At 40.8% G+C, this 24,844-nt stretch overlaps 1 protein-coding gene across 3 annotated transcripts in view; it reads right to left on the reverse strand.

Moving 5' to 3' along the window:
• Window positions 1–4,914: 4,914 nt before the first annotated feature.
• The window catches only part of klhl5 (kelch-like family member 5), a 40,211-nt gene continuing 20,281 nt past the window's right edge, over window positions 4,915–24,844 (reverse strand). For all 3 annotated transcript variants that reach the window (XM_058640191.1, XM_058640190.1, XM_058640189.1), the window contains 12 exons: window positions 21,603–21,791; window positions 17,745–17,881; window positions 17,448–17,644; window positions 16,210–16,422; window positions 13,092–13,278; window positions 12,429–12,653; window positions 11,036–11,111; window positions 10,301–10,387; window positions 9,567–9,641; window positions 9,142–9,279; window positions 8,644–8,815; window positions 4,915–6,980 (listed from right to left, as the gene is read on the reverse strand). In XM_058640191.1, the coding sequence (XP_058496174.1) occupies window positions 6,921–6,980; window positions 8,644–8,815; window positions 9,142–9,279; window positions 9,567–9,641; window positions 10,301–10,387; window positions 11,036–11,111; window positions 12,429–12,653; window positions 13,092–13,278; window positions 16,210–16,422; window positions 17,448–17,644; window positions 17,745–17,881; window positions 21,603–21,751 (1,716 nt within the window). In that variant the 5' untranslated portion in view covers window positions 21,752–21,791 and the 3' untranslated portion in view covers window positions 4,915–6,920. The remainder of the gene's footprint in view (window positions 6,981–8,643; window positions 8,816–9,141; window positions 9,280–9,566; window positions 9,642–10,300; window positions 10,388–11,035; window positions 11,112–12,428; window positions 12,654–13,091; window positions 13,279–16,209; window positions 16,423–17,447; window positions 17,645–17,744; window positions 17,882–21,602; window positions 21,792–24,844) is intronic.

Here is a 24,844-nt window from a genome sequence, read left to right on the forward strand (position 1 = left end):
CGGCATACCTTATTTTCTCTGTGTATTGAACTTAATATGAATATTCATATTCATATAAACTACCTCAGTGTCAATTCTACCATAGATTGTCCTGCCAGCATTGATCCAGTAGACGGCAGCCTTGTACAATGTTATGGCTTTCTTTTGCACAGTCACAGTCTTCCCCATAGCTGCCCTGTCTTATATCATTGTTTCCATTGTCCTGTGCATCGGCAATCAGGGATGTATTTCTTTTAAAGATCAGCATCAGGAATAAATCAAGGTCAGTGGTGCCTTCTCTTGTGTCTCATTGACAGAAGGCCAAATAGTGCAGGGTGACACAGCGCCTTCTGTTCTTTCTCATATATTGATAGAAGGATGACAGCTTACAGCCCTGGGAGCCAGGATGAAATGCCAGCTGTGTGACACCAATATTCCTCACAGCGCTCTCTGGCATGCTGAAGCAGAAAACACCCTGCTGACTCAGACCTCATTAAGATGCACTGAAGGGAGCGGCCGCTTCCAAGCTAAATGGTAGAATTAGGGCAGAGAAATGAAAAATGAATGTGAAACAGCGAGACAATGAACCCCAAGCGTGTAGAGCAGCTGCAATGTTTTTGCAGAGTGTGGTACATTTGCTTCGATGATAAAAAAAATAAATGATGTTCACAGTTTAACTGGGCATATTTTCCTGACCCTGAGGTTACGCCTTGTGGAAATTGGCTTCTTTTTTAATAGTATAAGGTGCAGGGTTTATTGAAATTGAAGTGAAAACAACGATTAAAATAACACATTTAAGACATCAATCAATTCCCTTCATAATTTCAATATCACAGCTATTAAAAAAAAGTTGAAACCCTCATTCTGTGCCCACATTTGAGAAGCTATAGGGGGTTGAGCAGAATATGGCAACCTGGCGCCCAAATATGAGTGAGAGTGAAGGCTGTCATGAGGAGCCTTTGAATATTTGAATCGATCCAGGCTGTGCCTGTTACACTCACTGTGGCTCAGCACATGTTATTATGAATTTATCAAGTGAATGAATGACTTGTGAAACCAAACAGTACATTATGATCCCAGGTTTAATTTAAATTGATCTTTTTAAGTAAATTCAAGGGAGACAAATGATTGATAGCTGACATCTAAATCTTGGACGTCATTTGATACACACTTTATCTTTTTCCTGAATAAGATAAAGTGATTGTTATTTATCATTTGTAATAAATAATAATCTAATCAGTTTGTAACATATCGTGTTTGCATGTACTGTAAGTAGAGCTGCAGCTAACGATTATATTATACAAACCTGGAAATGATAACGTTCCCAAATGTCTCGTTTTGTCCACAAACCAAAATGATTCAGTTTTAATGATTTCTTTGTTATATGGCGCAAGGAAACCAGAAAATATTCACATACTACATCACAAATCTAGTTTTAATAATGAAAAAACCCTCAAACCGATCAATCGATTATCAAAAAAGTTGATAGGTATTTCTATAGACTGTCACTTATATGAATTCTATATAATTGCACTTCATTGTTCATGTGTAAATAAAAATATAAAATAAAAACATTAACCTTAGAAACAGCTGAAAATGTTCTTTAGGTAAGGGGTTTGTTTTATGGAGGCTTCCATCTCGAGCCACAGCTGCTCCAGAAACATAACGCAAATGTAGGTGAAATGTGTTGCTGGTATAAAACCAACAAAGAAGGAGGAGGAAACGGCACAGAGAGTGGGTGAGTAGAAGGAGTTGTGAAAGAGTCTCACTTCAAACACTCACAAAAACGTGGTCTGTTAGAAAATGAGGCTCCCTCGCTCATTTTTTTCTCAGTCTTCTTTGTTGTACTGTCTGTATATTTTGTTTTATAGCTTTATTCTTATTGATTTGCTTGGGTTGTTATTCTGCTTTGACTTTGTCTCTATGTGCTGCAGAACAGGAACTTCCAGAAAATCATTTTTTTTAACTGAGCCAGGCCAGTTTTACTGTATTTTCCTGCACCATAGTAAAAAAAGACGTCTTTGAGAAACGTGCTCGGCTCTCAGCTCCACCCAGTGTCATCATGCTCCAACCATTCTTGAGATAGATGAAAAATGAAGTTAAAAAAGGAGAATGATACGACTTAGCACGTAAAATAACTAGAATGTCCATCTACTTGCTTACCAACCACCAGCTGCCTTCAACCCTGCAGAGATGTAGGTCTGAAATATATAAAAACAATTCTTTTCAAATACAAATGCACCACACATAAAAAAAACCCTCCTGAATCCTCCATATAATCTCAGCATGCTTCACTGTGTGCGGCTGAAACAGCCTTATGAACTGTGGTCCTCTTACAGCCACATATTACCAAACCTTCTGTTTTAATATGTCTTACTTTGACTCACCTGTTAAATATGTAAGACACTGAACGCGTATCGACCTCAATGAAACATGTGAGAAACACATAGGTAGACTTATTTACTTATTAATGTGAGAGATTTCCAGTTTGACACTTCAATAGTATCGTGTGTGCATTGCCCAGCAACAGTTGGATTAGGATAATTATTTATAAATCAATACTTTATATATTGTGGTACAATATGGCAGTTGTATTAGAATTATAAGAATGAAAGTCACATGACCGATCAGAATGTTCAAATTACATCATCAATGACTTGCCTGTAACCAGCATTTGGCATCGAAACCTGCCTGAGAGCCACCTACATTGATGCGAGACAACAAATCCTCCTGGAGTGAGTCAACAAGTCTCCCTTTCAGCATGGTAAACCAACAAATCCAGGAAACCTACTGACGACCAGCCTCCAGAGGTTGAGCGAGGCCCTCGCTAAAGGACAGGAGGAGATCAAGGTTTTGATAGGGGAGCTTTGAAACAGCAAGTTTAACCGCTGCAGAAAAACGAGAGCCAGCTCCAGGCAGAGCTGAAAAGATGCATGAAGGAGAGGCAGACTTTCATCCAGGTCAGCTGGAGAGCAGTGAGGCACGGTGAATATCTGCATGGAGCAGGAGTCGCCTCAGAGGGGATAACATCTGGAGGAGGAAGAATAAGGAGATTGAGAAGCAGAGAGATGCCAAGAGGTGGCTATAGAGGGTGGTAAAATGGAAGATGGCAGAAACCAGAGCAAATAGTCAGATCTGCCAACTCAAGGACCAGCTTTGGGATTTGAAGGAGAAAAACAAACCTTCAAAAGGTGGAAGGAGCCATAGACTGCTGCCCTGCCATAATCAGCCGTGAGCTGGAGAGGACAAAGGGAGGGTGGAAAGAAAAGTGTGAAGAAGGAGTTGGCTTTGAGGGACAATGTTTGGAGGAGGAAAGTGTAGCAGATGGAAAAACAAAACCAGAGGTGCTGAGGTGGCATAGGAAGGGAAAACACTGGTGGGTGATGGAAAACCAGGAGCATGGTTCAAGTAGGTAGCCAGATTTTTTTCAAAATACAGAAATAAGACACTGCACTTATACCCGGTGTTCATGCACTAACACATATACATACAATACCTATCCCACTGTTTTACTTTTATAAACACTAAACCTATTTATTATATATTTATTTTATCCACTCATGTCAACATCAGGCAGTGGTTGAAAGTGAAAGTGTGTCTGCATTAGAGCATCAGTGGAGAATTATCACATGATGAGAGGAGACGACTGGGCGATAACAACCATAAAATCATTATACAGAGCTCCCAGTATAGCTAACATCATTTAAGTGCATCAGATCACAAAACAACAAAACATCTCATTTACAAGGAGCGGACACATGTATACAGAAATGTAAAATGTAGAAAAAATACCAGGAATTTTACTTATCACAGCGGAACAGTATTTGTATTTTACATCTAAATGTGATAATTAAATAAAAAATATGAGATGAGCTGATTTAAAAAGCTTTCTCTAATGGTAACACACCTGAAATGATTGTTTCCACTATTGTGGAGAAAAGGCACCTTCGAAGGTCCACATGCTGGCATGCTATTGAGACGCTACAGGAAAATTGTCAAGTCATTGCACTCAACTCTGCTGCAGCTGCTGCCTTTAAAGGCTACATCACCCCAGAATGAGCCTTTTATATTTATATGTGGACATGGGTCAGCTTTATAAAGGCTGCCATTCTGAATCACCTTGTTTTTACAACAGTCCACAGGGAATAAACTTAACATCTTTTGAATTTTGTCACTAACGGAAGGCTATAAAATAATATCTCTGACCTGAGAATTTAAATTAAATGTATGTCAACATAATGACGCTTAGTACAAGAGAAAGAGTTGGCAATAACGGTGTCTCTTGTGGTTTTATGATTTTGTTAAGGGTGTTGAATCGGTCAGTTCAGCACTTTCTGTCTTACCCTTGTTCCTGTCCGATAAAATGCACCCAGGTGCCGTTGAAGCAGCGAGACAAGGACACCAGCATCATTCTTCAGTGTCACCATAAGCCATTTCTTACAGCTGGCTATGATTTAAAGCTTCTCCTGCAAATAAATATCAGAGTGAATCAGTTGGCTACTGGCCGCTGTCTCAGGGTTAAGTTGAGAGCATTCCCCCATCTCACACTTGGTGAACACTGCAAACCCACTGCTGCAGTGTTTCAGGCCGTTGCTTTTAAAAGTTAGAGCTTGTGCCCTCAAGAGTAATGAGGATTCATATTAACCTCCGGGCCTTGAAAATGGATTCGGAGCATTACGACCACAAGCTTTTGAAAGGGCCGCTGGTGGAGCCGCTCTTATTCTGAAAGTACAGATAAGAGGTGAATGCAAACATACACATTTACACCACAATGACATTTATAGTAAGTGATGAATGTAAGATACTTGCAAAAACACCTGTACCATAAACATGAGTCAGTTGTTATTGGTAAACTGTCTGAGTATTTTACACATATTGACTTTAATGTATAAAAGACCATTAACAGTATATTGTATATGTACATCATTTGTGAAATAAACAAGGAGATGAAACATTCTTGTATTACAATAAAAAAAAAGGTGAGCAGCTGTCCTTTTTCTCATTTTTATTACATATCGTCTTCATCTGAATTCAGGGTACAAAAGAAGAAAAAAAAAATACACAATAACAGATTTTATATTATATGTATAATATACAGCATAAATCAATAAGACTACATATAGATTTTACATTTAATAATGTACGCGATATACTTTAATAGGATTTGGAATGTCTGTCTTAATATTTCACTTTTGACAACATATACACAGTGGAGGTTACACATTTCTGCTCTGATATCAAGAGAACTGCTCTCTAAATAAACAGAGGGCAAGTCTGAAAGGAAATATAAAATAAAGCAGCGCCGCATTAGCCTTAAATAAACATTGGTTCAGCCATGGGGGGATTGGAGGCCGCTCATCTCTGCTTTTGAGACGTCACGCTGGCAAATTTGTGAGGCTTTTCAATCTTCATTGACTCCTGGGGCATTTGGCTCCCAGCTCTGTGCGTGTGTGTGTGTGTGTGTGTGAAGTGTATTCTGGCGGCTATATTAGCTCTAAATCTGTCAATTCAGAAAGGATGCCTTCTTTGCTCCCCAGTGTCAGGAGTTTGTGTCCTATACACCACACGGACACATATTTACATGTATAACACAAACTTATAGTGTGAATCTTGGCATTCTTCACGGGTCTGGTCGTTTATGTGTCTACTTTCACAAGCCCACACATATATGGACACATCAGGTTGTTTTCAAAAGATGAATTTACTGCTCCCGTCTCCTGCTTTGTCTGCGGTGCTGTCACCTCTAATGAGGCTTTGAACTTAACATCAAACAAAACATCAGCACAGGCTGAATCAATGTTATTAAATTCGTGCTCTCGTTATATCGTCTGCTGTTCATTTGGTCTGAGTATCCAATTCTGCTCTAAAACACAGTGGTGTGTGTGTGTGGTGCTGAAATGGGAGAGCGAGTAAAAAGAGAGAGCACCGGGGAAGTGAAGAAATGGAGAGGAGAAGGAGGAAGATTCTCATTTGAGTTAAAAATATACTGCTTTCAATCTATGAACACTTAAACACACACACAGGAAACATTAACAGTCGCGGAAAAGTAGTTATCTGGCAAACAGAAAATATAAACTGGCCCTCTATAAAGCCAAGTGTGTAAAAAAAAGGTGACCCTTTGCTCTGCAGGAAAGTGAAAATACTCAAGATTAGTGTTGCAAAAGTCTTCTCTCACCTCAATTCCACAACAATGTGGACTCACAAGTAGTAGTAAGACTTCGTATGATTTACAAGTGAAGCTTGTAAAAAAGGGCCGTGATCATCTGCACATCGGAATACACTACGGTATGCTTGATGTAAGCTGATGCAACATGGGGATATGCTTCGACTCAAGTGTAAAGATACAGTACAGTACAGCTGTTCATAAGGTTGTGCTGATTATGTCAAAAGCGTCTTGTTTTTTTAATCTGACATTTGAAAGAAAGAAACAGGAGTACTTGCCGACTGCAGCATAAAAATAAATTGGAACAGTCTAAAATAGCATCAATACACACTATGTGATATTGTTAGAAAAACGGAGAGCATAAAATGATGAGGCATCTCAACCATCTAGACAGTCTCTCTCACCTTTAAGTCAGCAAAAAAAAGAAGCTGAAAGCAACCGTGTCAGTTCAGAGTGTGTGTGTGTGTGTGTGTGTGTGTCCCATCCTGTCTACAGGAACAAAATATCATGCAAGCAGAAAAAGCTGTGTGACAGCTGTCCCGTCATGCTCACATAAACACTGCAGATTCCTCCAGATTGTATCCATCAGTGGCAGAGGTTATCAGGGTGTTCAGCGACAGAGTAAGAAATTTCAAAAACTCAAAAATCAGTCTTTTTTCTTCTTCCCAGCAGGCTAAAATGTGACTTAAACCAAGTGTAAAACCTGAAGTGTTTCTGGTGTAGGCAGATGGATCTCTGAGCCACATCAGGAAAAGTCCAAATAACCAAACCTGTGTTTTCACAGTTTGACAACAACAACAACGCAGGCACCGGCCCTGCCGAGACACAGAGGTGCAACCTAAAAAAAGAGAAAAACACAAGACTCTCAGTCAAAGCAGGACATTAACAGGTATCACTATTCAGTGGAGCTAGGAAATATCTACAACACTTGTTGCTCAGGACATTAATTCAAAAATAAAAGCAATCATCTGGTCTTTTCATTTCCATTAGGTCAGATTTTAGACCAAGACAAGTGAAAACATCAAATTAGGGATGTACCGATACCAATATCAACAACTCTACAGTCATTTTAGACCATTTATGAACTATGAAGCTATGAAACAACACATTTGAGTCATTTCAAAGAAATAATTCTCCAACTGTGTAACCAATATTGTTCTCCCAATAAAAAACAAACAGCCCAAACAAGACTCAGCTAAAATGCTTTTACTGATTTTTACAGCCTGTGAATAGTAAAAGCATGCGACATGTAGGATTTTTGAAATCTACAGTTTTATCCGTCTGATATCCGATCCAGTGATTTTGACCAGCATCGGACCGATACCAATACTGACCGATATCGATTACCACCAACCCACCCCTACATCAAATCAGAAAGTATAATTTTAAAGCTGTAGGGCATAACTTTTAAATACAAACACATGTCTTGACCTTCAAACCATTGTCAAATACGTTCATACAATGCGGATTGAGCCTATCAGCTCCACACAACTCTCTGTGTTTCTTAGTATAACATTATTTTCTTTTCATGCCACCCATCGACATCGCAAGATGGTTGGACTATGGACCAAGAGTTGTCCTTTCAGAACGCGCTGCAGGCTCAACTGAGGAGTGGGGAAATTCTGATGCCTGCCTCCTCAAGTATGTAGTGCACTTACCAACAAGGGAGTAAGCTGATATGCTGAGTTTATGCAAATATGTTCATTATTTCTGCTACATTTCAAAATGAGATGTGCCTGCTGCTAACACTTTTTTTTCTTCCCGATTACAACTACAGTGAAGTTTTTTTTTTTTTTTTAAATGTTTTGTTGCATTTTTGTGTCGTATGTCAGTCGACCCTTTCATCTTGTGGATGGACTGGCAACCTGTCCAGGGTGTACTCCGCCTTTCCCCCTATGCCATATGAATTGTGGGCTAGGACTAAATGTGGTTTGACTTGACTTGTATTGGTTTAGGAATAAACTACTGACAGATTCAGTCAGTCAGCTACTAGGACAGAACAAACAACAAATGTTTGCTTGTTTGTTTGTTTTATAGTCGTACTACAATCAATTAAATGTTCCTGATGTGTCCCCTCACTTCTCATACATCTGTGCGAGTATGAAATGTTCTCTGTATTCTGTATCTACCTACATCTACAGCTTTCTTGTTCTCAGCATGGCGCGTTTCCCTAAAATGTCAGATTTCCTGTAACTTTGGTTTTAAATCCTCAGAGGATACAGACTATGGGGAATAAAGTGTGACAGACTTGAGCTGAATGAGATGGCTCTGCTTTGAAACCTCTCTTTCTCTGACTCCTGCTGCTGCTGCAGCGACAAGGACAACATTAGCATGAGGAGAACAGACATTTACATAAAAAGAAATAGAATTAAACAGGAGAGAAGCAGAGACTGTGTGTTAACTATAAGACAGTTTTCATTTGATGATGATGATGGGGGGGGGGGGGGGGACGGACATCTTGGGATATAAATAATGTGCTTGTTTGCATTTGTGTGTGTTACCTGTGTCCATTCATTTGTCAGAGGGTCGTAAGCTTCGACTGTATTGAGGTACACCTGACCATCGTAACCACCCACAGCATAGAGACAGTCGCCAAGGAGACAAACACCTACTGCATCTCTGCTGATGCTCATGGGGGCCACTGCTGTCCACATGTCTGTCTGAGGGTCATACCTGTACACACATACACACACAAAATTACTTTCACTCAAGAAAAACAACTAAATGGCTAATCATATTTTTCTTCTTTTTATTCTTGGCACACAAAAGCTGAGGTTTCCCTTAAAACATTATTGCTTGCTTTCTAATCCAACTCTTGGTGAGAAAGACGGTATTTCCAAAGATAGAAAACTATTCCTTCAAAGATTTTTTTTTAATTACAGATTTTGGTGATGTCTCAAACATTAACATACAGTTAAGTGCTACCACTTGAATCGATGTAATCTAAAAGATGCTATAATCTACATTTCACACTGTAACACCCATAAATGTAGACGCACCTCTCCACACAGTCACTTAACCGAGATGCCAGGGAAGAGGCCGGAGCATCGTGACCTCCGATGGCATACAAGAAGCTGTGCCACGTGGCCACACCCACACCTCCACGTCTTTTGGCCATTGGAGCACAACCACTCCATCTGTAGATGTAAAAAAATTCACAGTTTCCAACATTGAATAAAAGCTTAATTCAAAACCCTCCAAAATTTGCTTCCTTTTGTTTTCATAGACAATTATTTGCCAGAAACCTCCACTCAACCACTCTATGAGAGACCATAAATAATATACAAGGAAATTGTTTGACAGTGGTCTATTCTAACATCCTGAGGGGTTTAGCAGTCTCATTTTGATCCGTGGGTGAATAGAGCAGGATATCAGGCAGGAGAAGGCATTTAATTCTGTTCAAATAACGTCCCACGTCTCTGACCTGTTGGTGTGGGGGTCGAAACACTCCACTGAACGCAAGCAGGATGAACCATCACGACCTCCTACTGCATACAACCTGAAGAAGACAGAGGCTTGTACAATCACTAGAGAGACACAGCACACATAACACCATACACACTGCTGTATTCTCATTTTAGTGACACCGTGTGCAATGACCCAATCTTAAGAGTATTGCATGTGTGTGTGTACCTGCATCCATGGGTACACACAAAGATATGAATGCACACCTGTAAACACACACAGCCACTGGGCATGGATAACACAAAGCAGTTGTTTCTGTATTAATTAACATCTATAAAGCCTTCCTCTGTGGTGTCTCTCTGAGGCACTAAAATAATAAGAACGACGGGGCAATATTGCAGTCTCTGGTGCCGGAGAATTCTGGGGCAAATGAGGGGACTCTAGCAATGAACTTATCAAACATAAACGTTAATACACTCACTTGGCAGTTTATACCAAGCCAAAAAACGATGCAGTCCGGCTATAAACCCTGAGGGTTACAATGTTCAGTTTTTATTGAAAAGTTTTAAAGGGGTGTTGATTTGCCAGAATTGGTTGCTATTTCTGGAGGATGTTGTTTGTGCTGCTGCTGTTGAACAGTGCAATTTTCTTTCTTTACATCTCTATTAAGCTATTAAACCACTGTATGTGATTCGTTACATGAATGTGACACTAATGTGCAATGTTTAAAATTGAAAAAAATTGCTCACTTACTTGCCATTGAGGACAGCTACGCCCACAGTGCTTCTGGGTGTAGCCATACTGGCAACAAAGCTCCACTGTCGAGCTTGGGGATCCCACCTAGAAGAAAGCCAGTCTTGCACATTACAGAATAGAACTTTGTTGTATTTATTAGTTGCTTCGGCAAACTACATATACTAATTGGCAATAAAATTGTTTAGTGATTAAATGCGCCGGGTAAATTAGTGGTACTGCCACATGAATCTGGTCTGAGCTTCTCAAATGGAATTAAGTGCAGTTTTCCTCAGTTTTCCAAAATATCTTGGATCTTTTGTGTGTTATTTAGAGGTCACATTGGATTGGATAAAATATTTTCATTAACCAACTTATTTATTGAGAAGTAAATTGATTATTCAATAATGATATTTGCATGGCTAACATCACCACTATAGATTTTTTAATAAGCTACAATACATAAAATAATACAGTAATAACTAGGGCTGCAGTGATTTCAGATTCTTCAGCTTCATAAATGTGAATTTTTCTGGTATCTTTGCTCCACTTAATGAAGAAATCATTAAAACTGAATATTTTGGTTTGTGGAGCATAATCATTTTGAGGTTTGGGAAAGACTAGATGCAGCTCTAGCAATAACTGAATTTATTAGATTGTACTGTATATTATCATCTCTTGTTAGGGTGTAATTCCACCGTTCCACAGCAACTTGTTTTCTAAAAAACAAAGTGCTCCTGTGAAATAGTCTGTTACCTTTCCACAGTGCTGAGGTAGCTCCAACCATCATGTCCTCCTACTGCGTACATGGGGCCTTCGAGGACAGCTACACCTGCAATACACAACCCCAGGCGCGTGATTAATTCGTGGCAGCTTACCAAAAGGAAACGTTTAGAACAATGATTGTGCATGTGTGTGCAACCATTAGATGCACAGAGTTAGCAGCATGTTAATACTTCCAAACTCAAAGGATTTATTTGGCCCAACATCTGTGCTGCCAGATGTGTGTTTGAATCCCTACCACCCTTCACACACATGCACCCCATGTCTTATAAAATGTTGTAATTAAAATGAGTGGGGAAGTGTCCTTCACACAAGATGCACAGGGTAAATCAACTCTGCTTTGGATTTAATTTGTTGATACATGTCCATCACTGACTCTGTCTGCCAGTGAGGTGTTCTAGAGCTGAAAACCAATCACTTTTCTCATTGAGAATCTACTATTTTCCAGCAGGGACAAATAAAATATCTTAATATCTCCCCCCAAGCTGTGGTTATGGTTTTTAAAATGCCAAAGAGAAAATTCAAATCCATTAGTCTTTTTATAGTTTATTACCTAGACTGTCCTAGGCAGCCCACCATAACCTAGTTTGTCTGGTGTTTCATAAGGAAGCAAACATTTTTTACACTTCTCATAATATATAGAAGCTCTCTGACTCACTCTCTACATCACTTTCCGTCTTTCTCTCAGTATCATCATTGGCAACACTGGGAGATGTGGACTGTCAAAATACCCATAACATTTTTATCATCCTTTCAGGAAGGCAGACCTTGTCATAGTTTCAGCTGTAGCAGTGCATGTTGCCACAAGAGACAAGCGGACAGTCCTAGGTTTAACACCTGCACTCAGTATGGAACTGTCACTCTGTTGCACATGAGAGGAAACTGCATGCTCGGTTGTCTGGAGCTGCCACCACAGAGTCAGTACAATTCTGCAGGAATCACTGCCTTAATCAATCCACTAATAAATGGCTGATTATTTCAAGCCATTATCAACAACCAACCCTATTGATTAAAGCTCCTTTCACACTGGAAGAAAGCTCATGAAAATCAGATGGCTTTGTTGTTAGTGTAAAATGGTAAAATCAGGGTCGCGCTATTGTTCGACCCTGGCTTTAGGGTAGGTCACACTACACACTTGACTCTTAAAAAGCGTTATTTTTTATTGCTATTTTTAAAACTGCATACATTTCCCATATTTTCTGGATGTACAGTATTCCAATAAATTGATTGAGAAATAATTATACTCTATGGTTATTAAAGCATTGCAAATCTAAGGAACTTTGCACAGCACTGTACATATGCACTAATATCAGTGTAAATTTCAGGCAGACATTTCCAAACCACATTTTTTCAACAAGCTTCCCACCTAGTCCATGCCTGTGTGTTGACATGGGAGGCATCACGCTCCAGGTTTTACTTTGCGGGTTGTAACACTCCACAGTGTTGAGGGTCTTGAGTCCATCTCTGCCCCCTACCACGTAGAGCCGGCCGCCAAGAACAGCTACACCGAACTGTAGCCTCCGTCCGCTCATGGTGGCTACTTGCCTCCATGTGTCGCGACGCAGACAGTACTGCTCGATACTGGTAGCACCTGGAAAACACAAAAATATAAAACAAATGAGATCTAAATTTAGATTTATAAATAAATGTAGTGCTTATTCAACTGGTAATTCACGAGATGACTGCGTGAGGCCCTCTTTATTTACATGTTGAATCACACCTGAATATTATAATTGTCATGAAGGGATGATCTACTGCAGGACTACCGGATTACACTGCATTACTTTTAACTAGATGTACCTAATAAAAAGAATAAGTCATATCCAGAAAACATCACAGGAGAAAGATTGTTCTTGCATTATTTTTAAGCATGGCCCATTCTTTGCTTTCCCTCTCACCTACTGACTTTCAAATGTTGTCACATGACAACAAACATGGTCTAAATTACAGTATACAGTTATATGCCAAACTGGCAGTTTTTGGTGTAGTCTCATAATTGTGTCTGGATTTGTGCCAGTGACTGTTCTACCTTTTGTAGCGTCCATGCCGCCCACAGCGAACATGGCCCCAACGGTGGCCTTACGAGGACGGGTGCGAGGGCTCTGAAGCAGGGGCCGGTGCAGGGGCAAGAGGTGATACTTCATTCCCGCTATCAACAGTCGCTGGCACTCCACGCTGTCCTGAAGCAGAGGGTTGGACTCAAGGTCTGCCAGGAACTACATACAAACACAACAACTCACACATGAGCACACACAGGGTCATTTTTTACCAACTGCTGCCAACAATCATGTAGGGTATGTGTGTACTGTGGGTGTAGGCCAGTGTGGGTTTTGATGTTGTTGTGAGCGATTGTGGAGGTATGAGGGTTGAGGGAAAGCTGTTCTCTTATTGATTGAGAGATTAGATCAGACCGGCAGGCATTAGTCCTGTCCCTCTGACACACATACTGCCTACTAATCTCATCTGTTTCATCAGTTTTCTAGTCTATATCCACTAACCACAACAACACACACGTACCACATAGACTATACCACTAAATCTAACTGTAAGTGAACTCCAAATTTCACCAACTGTCGTCTCTGTGCCAAATATTGCGCCTTCTTCACATTATCGTTTGATATTGGCTGCATGCACTTTGTGTGGAGAGGAGACAAATCCGCCGTCAGTCTGTGTGTGCATAGCTGCATGTGTGCATCTATGTGTGTGTGTGTGTGTGAGAGAGAGAGAGAGAGAGGGAGGGAGAGAGAGAGAGAGCTGCATGGGCAGGAAGATGAATGTATTGTCGCATTGAAAAAATGAAGAGGAATCAATTTGTGGCAGTCACCGTTGATTCTGTGGCGTCCGGCCACAAATTGCACAATTTATGGGAAAGCCTGCAGTGGCATGAAGCACTACAATCCTTCCTAAAATCAGTTTGCATATGCATGTGTGTGTGTCCCAGATAATTTTTCTAAAAGTCATTTGAAGTTTCCAGACTGCGTGTATACGTCTGCATCTGGAGGAATGTTCAGAAATGCTTCAGTCACAGAGAGCAGTAATTATAAAGGATATATATGCTCAAGTGAAAATAAAAATGTTATTTCTACACAGTCATTTTCATCTGTGCTGTGCTTCATAATTCCCTCTGCCCTACAAAGAGAAACATTTGGCCCAAATAATTCGACTTGGTCACTGAATGTAAAATCAATTTTCCCAGCCCGACGTGCAGCGCATAAAGTAAGCATGTTAAATGGATAAGCAGCTTACACACCAGGGTAAACCCAAAGTTTTATTGCGTACAATCACAGAGGGGCAAATTACTGTGAACCCTTTTTTAGTATTTATTTATACAAGTGGGCGATAAAGGTGGGCAGAGATTAATAAAGTGCCTGTCCGCATCTCTGTTATGTTTCCATCATGCTGTGAAAAATTGAATGTGGAGGATGAAATTGGACTGAATCCAGGCGTCCCACATTCTCCTCTCTGTCCTCTCTTTACCTTGCGGTTGACAGAGGAGTAACTAAGCTCCTCTTTCTGTTTCGCCTCACACATAAAATGAAGAGACAGGGATGTATTTATCCACCTATATCACACACACTCACTCCCACACACATCACTCTCCCATTCCCCTTTCATTTCCTTTACCTGACATAGTTTTACGAGCACCTGCCCTTTGTCTCGAAGTTTTATGCAAAGCCAGGGTTTACGCCCTGCAACAAGACAGACCGACACGCACACACACACACACACACACACACACACACACACAGTAGTATACATCTATACAATGGCCAAATAGTCAATTAATCAACTAGTTAAGAACCTAATCAACAGAATTAAGCTGTAGACACTTTGATAATCAAAATTTCTAAAACATGACTGTAGCAATTTAATCACTTATCTCTGTTTGGTGGTCCCAGAGGAAACTACTACTACTACTTTATGTTCTACCTGACTTGACTGTATTTATTTAATTACTAGCCCAGGTATCTAAATGTAGCAGTTAACACTGAGTTGTACATTTTATGTGCCACTATTCCACTCACATTAGATGAATGTCATGCTGACTGACTGACATGTGACTTTGATTTTGGAAATATGACTAATGTATCATTCAATTTTGGTTTGTTTAACAGTCACACGAGCAGAGATTCATAGTATTAATCTGGTGAATTGACATCCACTTGATGAGTAATCACACGTTACCGAGTTATAGAATGAACCCATTGATTGAAGAATATTGATCGATTGTTTGTGTGAGGTTTAAATGTTGTTTTATTGGCATTTCACAACTCAAGAGGTTGCTGAATGTTAATTCATTTGTCAGTTATGCATGGTGGTGGTGATATACTGTTCAAGGCTAAAATCAACCCTCAGCCTTTTGCATCTCTGTTGTTATTCCAATGCCACACCTCTGCCATCCATCTTCTCCGTGGTCACATGTTACAGCTACTTGTGATTTCAGCTGACCAGGCCAAAGCAATATATCTGAAGTGCTGTATACCACACAACAGGAAAAACAGGGAGATGTATAGGTGCAGGCTGAGAAGATGGAAAGAGGAGTGGGGGAAACGGGGAGTTTTATTACCCCACTTTCTATATAGCGAGGGAAATGACAGATGAGGGAGATGAAAAGAACAGATAATTTAGCTGTAGTTAAGAGAGTAAGAGAGATATCATACTTAATTAAGGTTTAAAACATTTGTGTGTGTGTCCACAGCCCAAGGCAATGAGGCTCTGCACAGCATATAAACTTCTCTGCATCACATTACCAGACAGGGACTCTGCTACACTTGCTAGTTAGAGGAGAGAGGAGCGAGGAGGAGGAAGAGTGTGGGGTGACATGCTTACACACTCTCAGACGCACACAAAAAACACAAGCACACACCTGACAGAGTAATAGTTGTGATCTACAGTTGACAGTAATGACTCCAGCTCCTCTAATCGAGGATAAGTATTTCTGCACATCCCTTAAACCAAACAAATAATAAACTTGAGAGTAGACCATGCTCTTAATATGAAACTGTCTTTCAGGGTTAAATAACATATTCACACAGATATTCTTCTTGAATGGAGAACCAGTGGTCTACCACGTGTTGTTTGTTGCATTTTTTCATTGCTAGGCAAGTGATGTTTTCATTTTTGTGGTCCTTCTTGACAGTTCTCACCTGTGGCTGAAGCAGTGGCAGTCGGATGTGAGCGAGGAGCAAAGGTAGGTGGCGTTGCCGAGTGGCAGAGTCATGACGGACCCACGTGAGCAAAGAGGTCACCACAGTTTCCTCGTCTGGCACGTGGATGTCATCTGAAGTGAGCAGCCTCTCCATCTCCTCCACCGGGAGCAGCAGAAACTCCTGTCCTCCCACCACGTCTAAAAAGTGATCCTGGTGGACAGACAGACAATAAAACAACGGACAACGTCACTACAAGAGTAAGATGTAATTACAGATTTGTTTCGAAAGAGAGGGGATCAATAAATAATTCCTTGTACAATAGAAGAGGAGAATGAGAAGTGGAAATAAATTAGGCTTTGAGTGGAGAAAGCAATCAAGGGTTGGATTGAGTCAAAGAAAAAAACCCCAAAGGAAATTAGGTCAGAGAGAGAGATGGATGACAGGAACTAGAGAAAAAAAATGCAGCCTACTCCCAAAATAAATAGGTGATACTCTTTACCATTCATCTATCCATCCATCGTCCACCACTTTACTTTATCCTCCACACGACGGTCACAGGGCCACTGGTGCCAATCCCAGCTAACATAGGGTGAATGTCAGGGCACACCCTGTACAGGTCGCCAGTCCATCACAGGGCCAATACATAGAGACAACATTCACAACCAATCACTCTAAAGTTGTCCAATTCCCCTCTGCATGTTTTTGGACTTGAGTTTTAACAAGTCTGTAAAAGTGAATGCAAACCCAGATAAATCCACCTCCACAACATAATTACCACAGACTAAAGTTGAACAATAATCTACTTAGAGGGAAAGAAAGAGAGGGACAGTGACACTGACAGAGGCAGACACACAGATGGCGGCTGGGTGAAGAAAATGCCGTGTAAAAATAGGAGAGCAAGAGAAGAGAAAGAATAATCAACTCAATAAAGGAGATATATCACTGTCACCATAGCAACCTTTTGCTGAAAACAGCCATTGTGGCAATGATGTTACATGGTGCATTGTGAATGAGGAACCCGGAGCAAAATCAAAGCCAGAAAAGGACCAGAATCTGAGTAGGAAAAGTGACAAATAGTGGTGAAAGAAAACCTGAATAATGTTCTTAGATTTAACTGTGTTGTCTTCATTCTACATCATCATGTTCAGACCTTAATCTCTCAAAGAAAATTAATTTTCTTGCAGCTCGACTCGACAATTGTTGGAGGTAAAGCTGTAGTCCGATTGTGCACACACCATGGTGTAGGCGTGAGCAGCCTTGTGCAGGTCATGGCAGCCCTGAGCATCAGCGTAGGAGCGGATGCCCAGACAGTTGGAGGGGTGGAGCTGCTTCATGAGGAAGGAGCAGCAAGCCTGAACCACTGGTGACAACTGCAGCAGGCAAGAGGCTGACAGCAGGGACTCAATGGTGTCCTCCTTCAACTCAAGACGTCCTGAACAAGAGAGGGAGGGAGAAGAGGTTTCTTTAAATTTTTATTTTTTATTAAATTCACATCACACCATTAAAAATAAGGCTGACACGTATGTGTGTACCTGTATATGCATACTGCACCAGGACCCACAATGCTTCAGGGTCTACTCCTTCCATCTTCACCTCATCCTGCTTGGCTTCCCGCACATCACTGGTGAACATGGCCGCAAAGTAGTCGGATACTGATGAGAGGACCAGTCTGTTAGAGGAGAGAGTGTCAGCCATTAGTCAGAGAGGATGGACAGCTGTAATGGAGTAACAGAGGATGCTGACCTTGCTGACAAGACAAGTCTGGACTGACAGGGAGAAGATTCAGAGCAGAAGCAGAAGGGACAGCCTGGACATGACGCGACGCACAAAATACATCCCCTATTACACTGTAATACTCTATGTGGCTGAACACGTCTAATGTCTGATGTCAAAGTCTATGGCAGCATGACTAAAGGTTTTCTACTATGACCAGCCCAAACATTCATTATAGCAGATGTTGTATCACAAAAATCTAGCATAAGTTTAAATTCAAAGCTTTCAGATTCAAATACAATCTGCCGAAAGGCAAGGTGAAACATTGCAGGAAGAAAGGTTCAAATATTGTAGCAGCATTGCCTTCCACAGTCACTCACCATGCACTGACAAGACAGGAGCACTGACAAGAGAGCAGGAAAACGGGAAGCAAAAGAACTGTATGTATTTCCACAGTTCATGTACAATCCTACATGTAGTGTAGAAATGATTAACATTTCTAATTGTAGCTATGCACCTTACTTCCCTGCTCAGAGCGGGACTCTCACCACTTGTATTGCTCTCTCTTTAGAGATGTAGAGGTCTGTGGAATAAATCTATGCAAACAAAAGCTTTGCATGAGCCTGAGGCATCTCCAGATGTTTGTATACACCAAGAGCCTCAGACATTTAACTGCTACAAAATCAAACAGCAGTGCATTAACTTTAATTTCCCTTCCTTCCTTTCGCTTTTTTCCCTACACATGGCTTGTTATCTTGAGAAATTGCACTTATCTTTTCAAATAACTCACATATCCTCTCAAAAAGCCAATAAAAATGAAGACACAACCTCATGCAAGTCAAGTCCTGGCATGCATGAACAAAAGGGAAAAAAGAAATGCCAGTCCCTTCAGTCCAAATAGAGATTATTCAATTTGCATCGTCGGTCTCACCAGCTGAGGTCGAAAAAGAAAGGGAGAGGAATATGTTTGATGCAAGGTCAATGAAAAATCTAGAGGTAGCTCTGTAGGCGAGTGTGAGAAGGAAGACCAATGGAAAGAAAGGCAGATGAAGGACAGCATAGTATTATCATAAGGTCACTTGTAACAGGACATTTACTTAATTCCCCCCACTGCAAAATTCCATTAACATTTCAAGTCAACAAAAAAATTAATCACACACAGACATCTATTAATATTAAAAAAGGTACTAGGAATTCACTGTTTAATAAAGAATGTGCAGTATTTTTCATTCCTAGCTCTTTGTAAATGAATATTGAATGATATTCAGTATTGAGCAAAAAACAACAAAAAAACCCAAAACAGGTCAGAAGCAGCCCAGCCCTAGACCTGGTGGGATTCAAATCGGCAACCCTTTCCACTGGGCCATGAGCTGCCTGCTTTCACAAATATAAATTCTAATTGTTTTCATCAATCATTTTCATTGATTTACAAAATGCCAAACACTATGATCTTCAGTGTTGCCCATTCCTCTTTTTTTCCGCACACCTAACACTTTTGCACATTATTGTAGGTCTGGACATAAGTCACACTAGTTCAGTATTTCTTTTGTTATTCTGATTTAATTGATCAAGCCCACAATAAAGCTGTTTAATGCCCACGTTATTGTTTTAAATTTTACATGAACATGTACACGTGTATAATCCCATTACTGAGTGTGTCACTGGGACCTTGACAGATAGCCTGAAGCATAAATGAGCAGTGTCTATGAATGTGTGTGTGTGGGTATATACTAATATATGTAACCTCTTTAAGACCGTTTCTGGCATAAACACAGACCTTGTCAGGACCAGTACCAGTACAGACCAAAACTTGGTCCGAATGAGGCATACCGTCATTTCCCAATTGTCAGGAATTGTGATTAGGTTAAGGTTAGGGTTATGCATTAACTGGTTATGGTTAAGTTTAGGAATAATGCTTTGTTTAGACTGTCCAAATGAATGGAAATCCATATGAGTCCATTTTACAGACACAGATGTCAAAGACGTGCTGCTGTGAGCAAATCAAAGAGCATACAAGAGCAATGGGTTATTTACACACAAACACAAATGCAGTGTGGTGAAGACAGAGACATGGCAGGCAGTGTGTCGTGCTGTAATGGAAATAGCAGAGAGCAGACAGAATGCTGGGGTGATGAGAGCAGGAAACAGATGAGTTAGACTCAGGAAAGGAGGACAAGAGCTGGAAATTGAACCCTGTATCTGAGTGTGAATGTGTTCAGAGATACAGTAATGGAAAAACATAGTGGGGAACAACAACTAGAGGGACTGTGGCAGGAACTTGCTTCACTTAATACAGTATTTCCGAGCTGCAGGACATCAACATTTTATTGCTATTGCTGCAAAAATGCAATCTGCCACTAACCTCTTTGGTCCAGACCAAAAAATCGCGACATGAAATTAATGGATTACCAAAGGATGAATCTAAAAGGGTTGGGTTTTTGTTTACTGAATATCTCTGGCAGTCATGATCAAAAACATCCACCACAACAGAGGGTACTGGTTGTAGTGGGTGTTTTCAATTCTCCAGCCTCAGTCAGGTTGTAGAAATTAACCCATTTTGGTTTAGTGGACCATGACGAAGCAAAAAAACGAAAACACTTTTCCACTGGTCCCTCTGAGATTTCGCTCAGAGGGATTGAACTCGTCTTTATAGGGTTAGACTAGACATAGATTATTTGTCTTCAAAACACAGATGAGTCTATACAGGCCACGGAAGCAGATTTATTGATTTACAATAATGGTACAGAGGTCTCTGGAATAACATTAACTTACGTTTTGGAAAGTAGTGGTTTTAGCGGTGCCCAAAATGGGGTAGAAAAACTGATTTTCAAGTTGATGTAGTCATATAGGTTAGAGCCCCCAACTGTGCAAGAACATTAAGAGCAGCTATGCACAATACAAGTGGCCAATTCAGCACGTACGGTGCATTTGTTTGTGTATATGTAAGACGGAGAGAGGAGAGTAAACGGGGTGTATGTTCAGTTCCCAGAAAAGCACTTCAATCCTACACATACAATAAATCAACTGCAAACCAAACATACACTTCCAAACAAGATGTCTTACTACTACCCTCTTACTGTCTGGCAAACACACACACACACACACATACAACTTCAAATGACAGCACACACATCTACATACACCATTAGGCTTCTCAAACAGCCGAGTCTTTTGTTTGTCACCATCTGTGCCTGGAGGACTAAATCAAATGAGGCAGAAGAGGAAGTCAGTGAGAGAAAAGGGACTCTTTCTGCTGGTGAAGGGCCGCGTTTCTGTTTCCTCCTGCTGCAGTTGGACCCTGCTGCTGCACCAGTGGCCACATGCCCAGGGAGCATCAACCACAGAGCAGTGTAGAGAGGGGCCTCTGAGGTGGATGACAGGCACGTGTGTGTGTGTGTGTGTGTGATGCATGATTCAAAGGCTGACTTGACAACATGTGATACAAAGAGACTACAAAAATAAAAGGGGACTTTCATGAGCATGACTGTGGTTGTGGTGCTCCTGTGAATGTTCTTTCCCAAACAGTACTATTTGTGCACAGTACAGTATGTGGCATTGTGAATAAAGTTTGTGTGTGTCCAGACGTTGCGGTATTTTATATTGATATACTGTATGTTTCATGGAGTGTCCAAAAAGGAGGAAGAGGCCAGCAACCTCTAAAATCTCTTTGGTCCTACCTGTGTGCAGGTATCCGCCTTTCTCCAGCCACCAGTACGACATCACACAGCTGTCTGCTCATCAGGTAGCTCTCCATCTTGCGGAAGGTGATGTCAGCGTGGGACATGGCTGTGAACATACAGTCCTCTGGACATGCACAGGGTTCCATCGACACGCATGAAGAGAGTGTGGCACTGCTGTTAGATGTCCTGCATTAACACAGAGAGACGCACACATGTAAAGACATTCAGAGACACAAAAGGTAGAGACAGAAGACGTCTGTACATGTGTACAGAAAAGGTTCTGGTTTTTATGTAAGACAAAGGGACAGACGTGTGGAGAGTAACATCGGCTGTTGCATGTCTTCGTAACTTTGTACCATTCACTCACTCATATTTGTCCACGTCTTCTTTTCTTTTAACATGGTTACAGTATGTTACCAGAAGCACACAACTGCTCCTTAATGGTTCAATTACTAGGAGTGAATGGCCAGATAAATTTAGCCCACTTAAAATAAAAGCTGCCAATTAAATAGCTGTGGGAGCTCAGCCCATTGTATGAGCAGTAATTTACTCTTTTCCCCAAAGCAACCAGCTTCTTTGTATATATACCAACAACAGGAGAAAAAGCAGTTTGGGGCCAAGATGGCTTCAACATTTGTTATTCACTGGTGGAAGTGTTGAAGCCCAAGGCTGTTATGACTTATTCTTCTTCTCTGAGCCAATGAGGTGAGAGTATGTAACAGAGGGAATAATTGGTGTGTGCATGTGTGTTCATCAAAGATAAGCACTGAAATATACCTACTACCCTGTGAATCATCAGCCATCATGGTTCCCAAACCAGCATTTAATTTACGAGTAGTTACTTCCATTTTTATGGCAGAAGCAGCATGACTGGCTCTGCAGCACAAAGATATAAAAGGAAGGAAAATATCACTTCAACCCAATAGCTGAACAGAAATACCCTTTTCCAGTTGGCATTTTTTTGTACAATTTTGTAAAAAAAATACTGTAATTGTAATTGTCTATGTTGTTGTAAAGCTACTGTTCATAAAAGTGTCTTCTCTGCAATAGCGCGTCATTTATTGCATAACTTTCTGTAATAGAAGACCTCCTCTGTTATATCTTTATTTTCCTGGGGAGTTTTCCCTTCTATGATCATTCAGTTTTGCCATTATTAATATTTCATGTGGGATAATGTAATTGTAAAAGAGGTCACTTGACAAAGAATCAAAGACTTAAAAATGAAAAAGGCTTTAAAACACAGTCCACTTTGCCGTTTCCAGCATCAAACAGAATACCAAAACTATTAGAACATTTAACAGCAAAACATCCGGGACTTGGTAGAGATCAAAAACAGAGCATAGGAGGGGAGAGCACATCCTGGACCAACATGTGGTGGCCAGAGACAACTCCAAATGAGTCATTCTGGACCATGTCTGCTGGATGCGTGCATACTTCGACAACAACAGTAATGTGGTGAATCAACTTAAGAGTCCATATTAAGTTGAAAATTTAATTTGTTTGGATGCAAGGTCGGTCACTATTACTAAAAGTTGCAAGTTGTGTTTGCTGCAGCTGATCTGCTACTACATGAATAACATTTCCTCTGCTCCTCTAAATGTATCTCTTTTCCTCAGTTCAATCTTAAAACGAATGCCATTGATCATTCACTTCATTCAACCTCCTCATGTTGTCCCAACATCCATCTTTGCCTCAGCTCTCTCTCTCTATCTCTCCTCCATCCTATTATAATCCTCCAAGGTAGTATTTTGGCTTGTTTTCCTGTGTGTTTGTGCGCATGCATGTAGACTAACAGTGTGGCTAAATACAGCCAGAAGAGATGGCTTTGAAGTGTGTGTGTGTGTGGGGGGGGGGGGGCGCGCGGCATGCTGCCTTCAACTCTCTTTAATTAAGCCGACAGACACTCAACATGGACAGAGAAGGAGAAAATGAGACAGGGGAAAGAGAGAGTGAGTCTGGGGTGAATCGACACCATGCAGCCACATTTTTAAACCCCTGAACCAGACCAGGACATTCAAACAATTGTCAATCAGTGCCTCTCTCAACCACACACATATTGAACACACACTTGCTTGTGATTAACTATCCCCTGGACAAACGGCTACCGCAAATGAATCTTAGGCAAATAGCTAATACACAACGATGCACATTATATGTGTGATTGCATGTTACAGCCTCTGTGACAAACATCGCTTTTGTTTTCAAAGACGAGGGAAATTAATGAAAGAAGCATTGGAAGATAAAATAGAGAGGGTCAGTTCAGGTGAGATGAGAAGGAAAAAGAGAGAATGAAGGAGATGAGCAAAGCCACACCAGGGCTTCAGTCTCTCTGGAATTCAGCATGCGTCCCTTCCAATGATCCCATTTGGGATTCTGCCACCCGTGTTCTTGGGAGTGTTATACTGTGCACAGGAGCTCTCAGAGGGAGAGGATAAATAGCGTCATACACACATAAATCACACAACTTACATGCACAGAGCTGCACATGCTGCAGAAACCAACCTCTGTTGGTATGGCAACCATAACATGTGCAAGGACATAGCTGTATACATGAGTATGTACAATACATGCTCAAAATGTGTTCGCGCTCCGATAATCATCATGATTTCGACTTTGCTTGTGCTAATGAGGCTGGTGTGTACGTGTGTGTTACTATTAAACAGATGTCGTTTTCTGTGAGAGGAGCACAATGACATAGAACCTTGCATTATAATACACCGACAAATCCCGTCTGCATTTGTGTCCAATGAAAGCCATTTGAAAGTGAGTGTGTGTGCGTATCCTATGAATCGTTTACATTTTCTGAGGTGTGTCTTGGGGAAAACAGAAAAGGAGGCTTTCAGGTGCATCATTAAGCCAGAATATGAAACACACAAACAAACACACACTTGCATTTCTTTTCTTTATTTACTGCTGCATCATAATAAAAACATTAAATGCGCTTAAAAAGGAGTTATGTTGCCCGAGTTACTTTGTTTTGCAGTCTCCCTGGCAACCGTTACTTAAACCCCTTTGCACGTCTACAACTGGATGACCATGCCAATGTAACACACTCCATCAAGCACTGCACAAACATACAGAGCTTAAAGGATTGTTGAAACAATGTAAATGTCAAGTGCAGTGTGTAGCTGCATGTGCATCTCTGCCCAAGAGTCATATCATTAATTTAACTCTGAACATCCCATATTCACAAGAGCATTCCATTTATGTTTGTGTTCTCACAGAGTCGGGTTGGTCAA

Source organism: Solea solea, chromosome 10 (genome assembly GCF_958295425.1).
Source record: "Solea solea chromosome 10, fSolSol10.1, whole genome shotgun sequence".
NCBI classification, from domain to species: Eukaryota; Metazoa; Chordata; class Actinopteri; order Pleuronectiformes; family Soleidae; genus Solea; species Solea solea.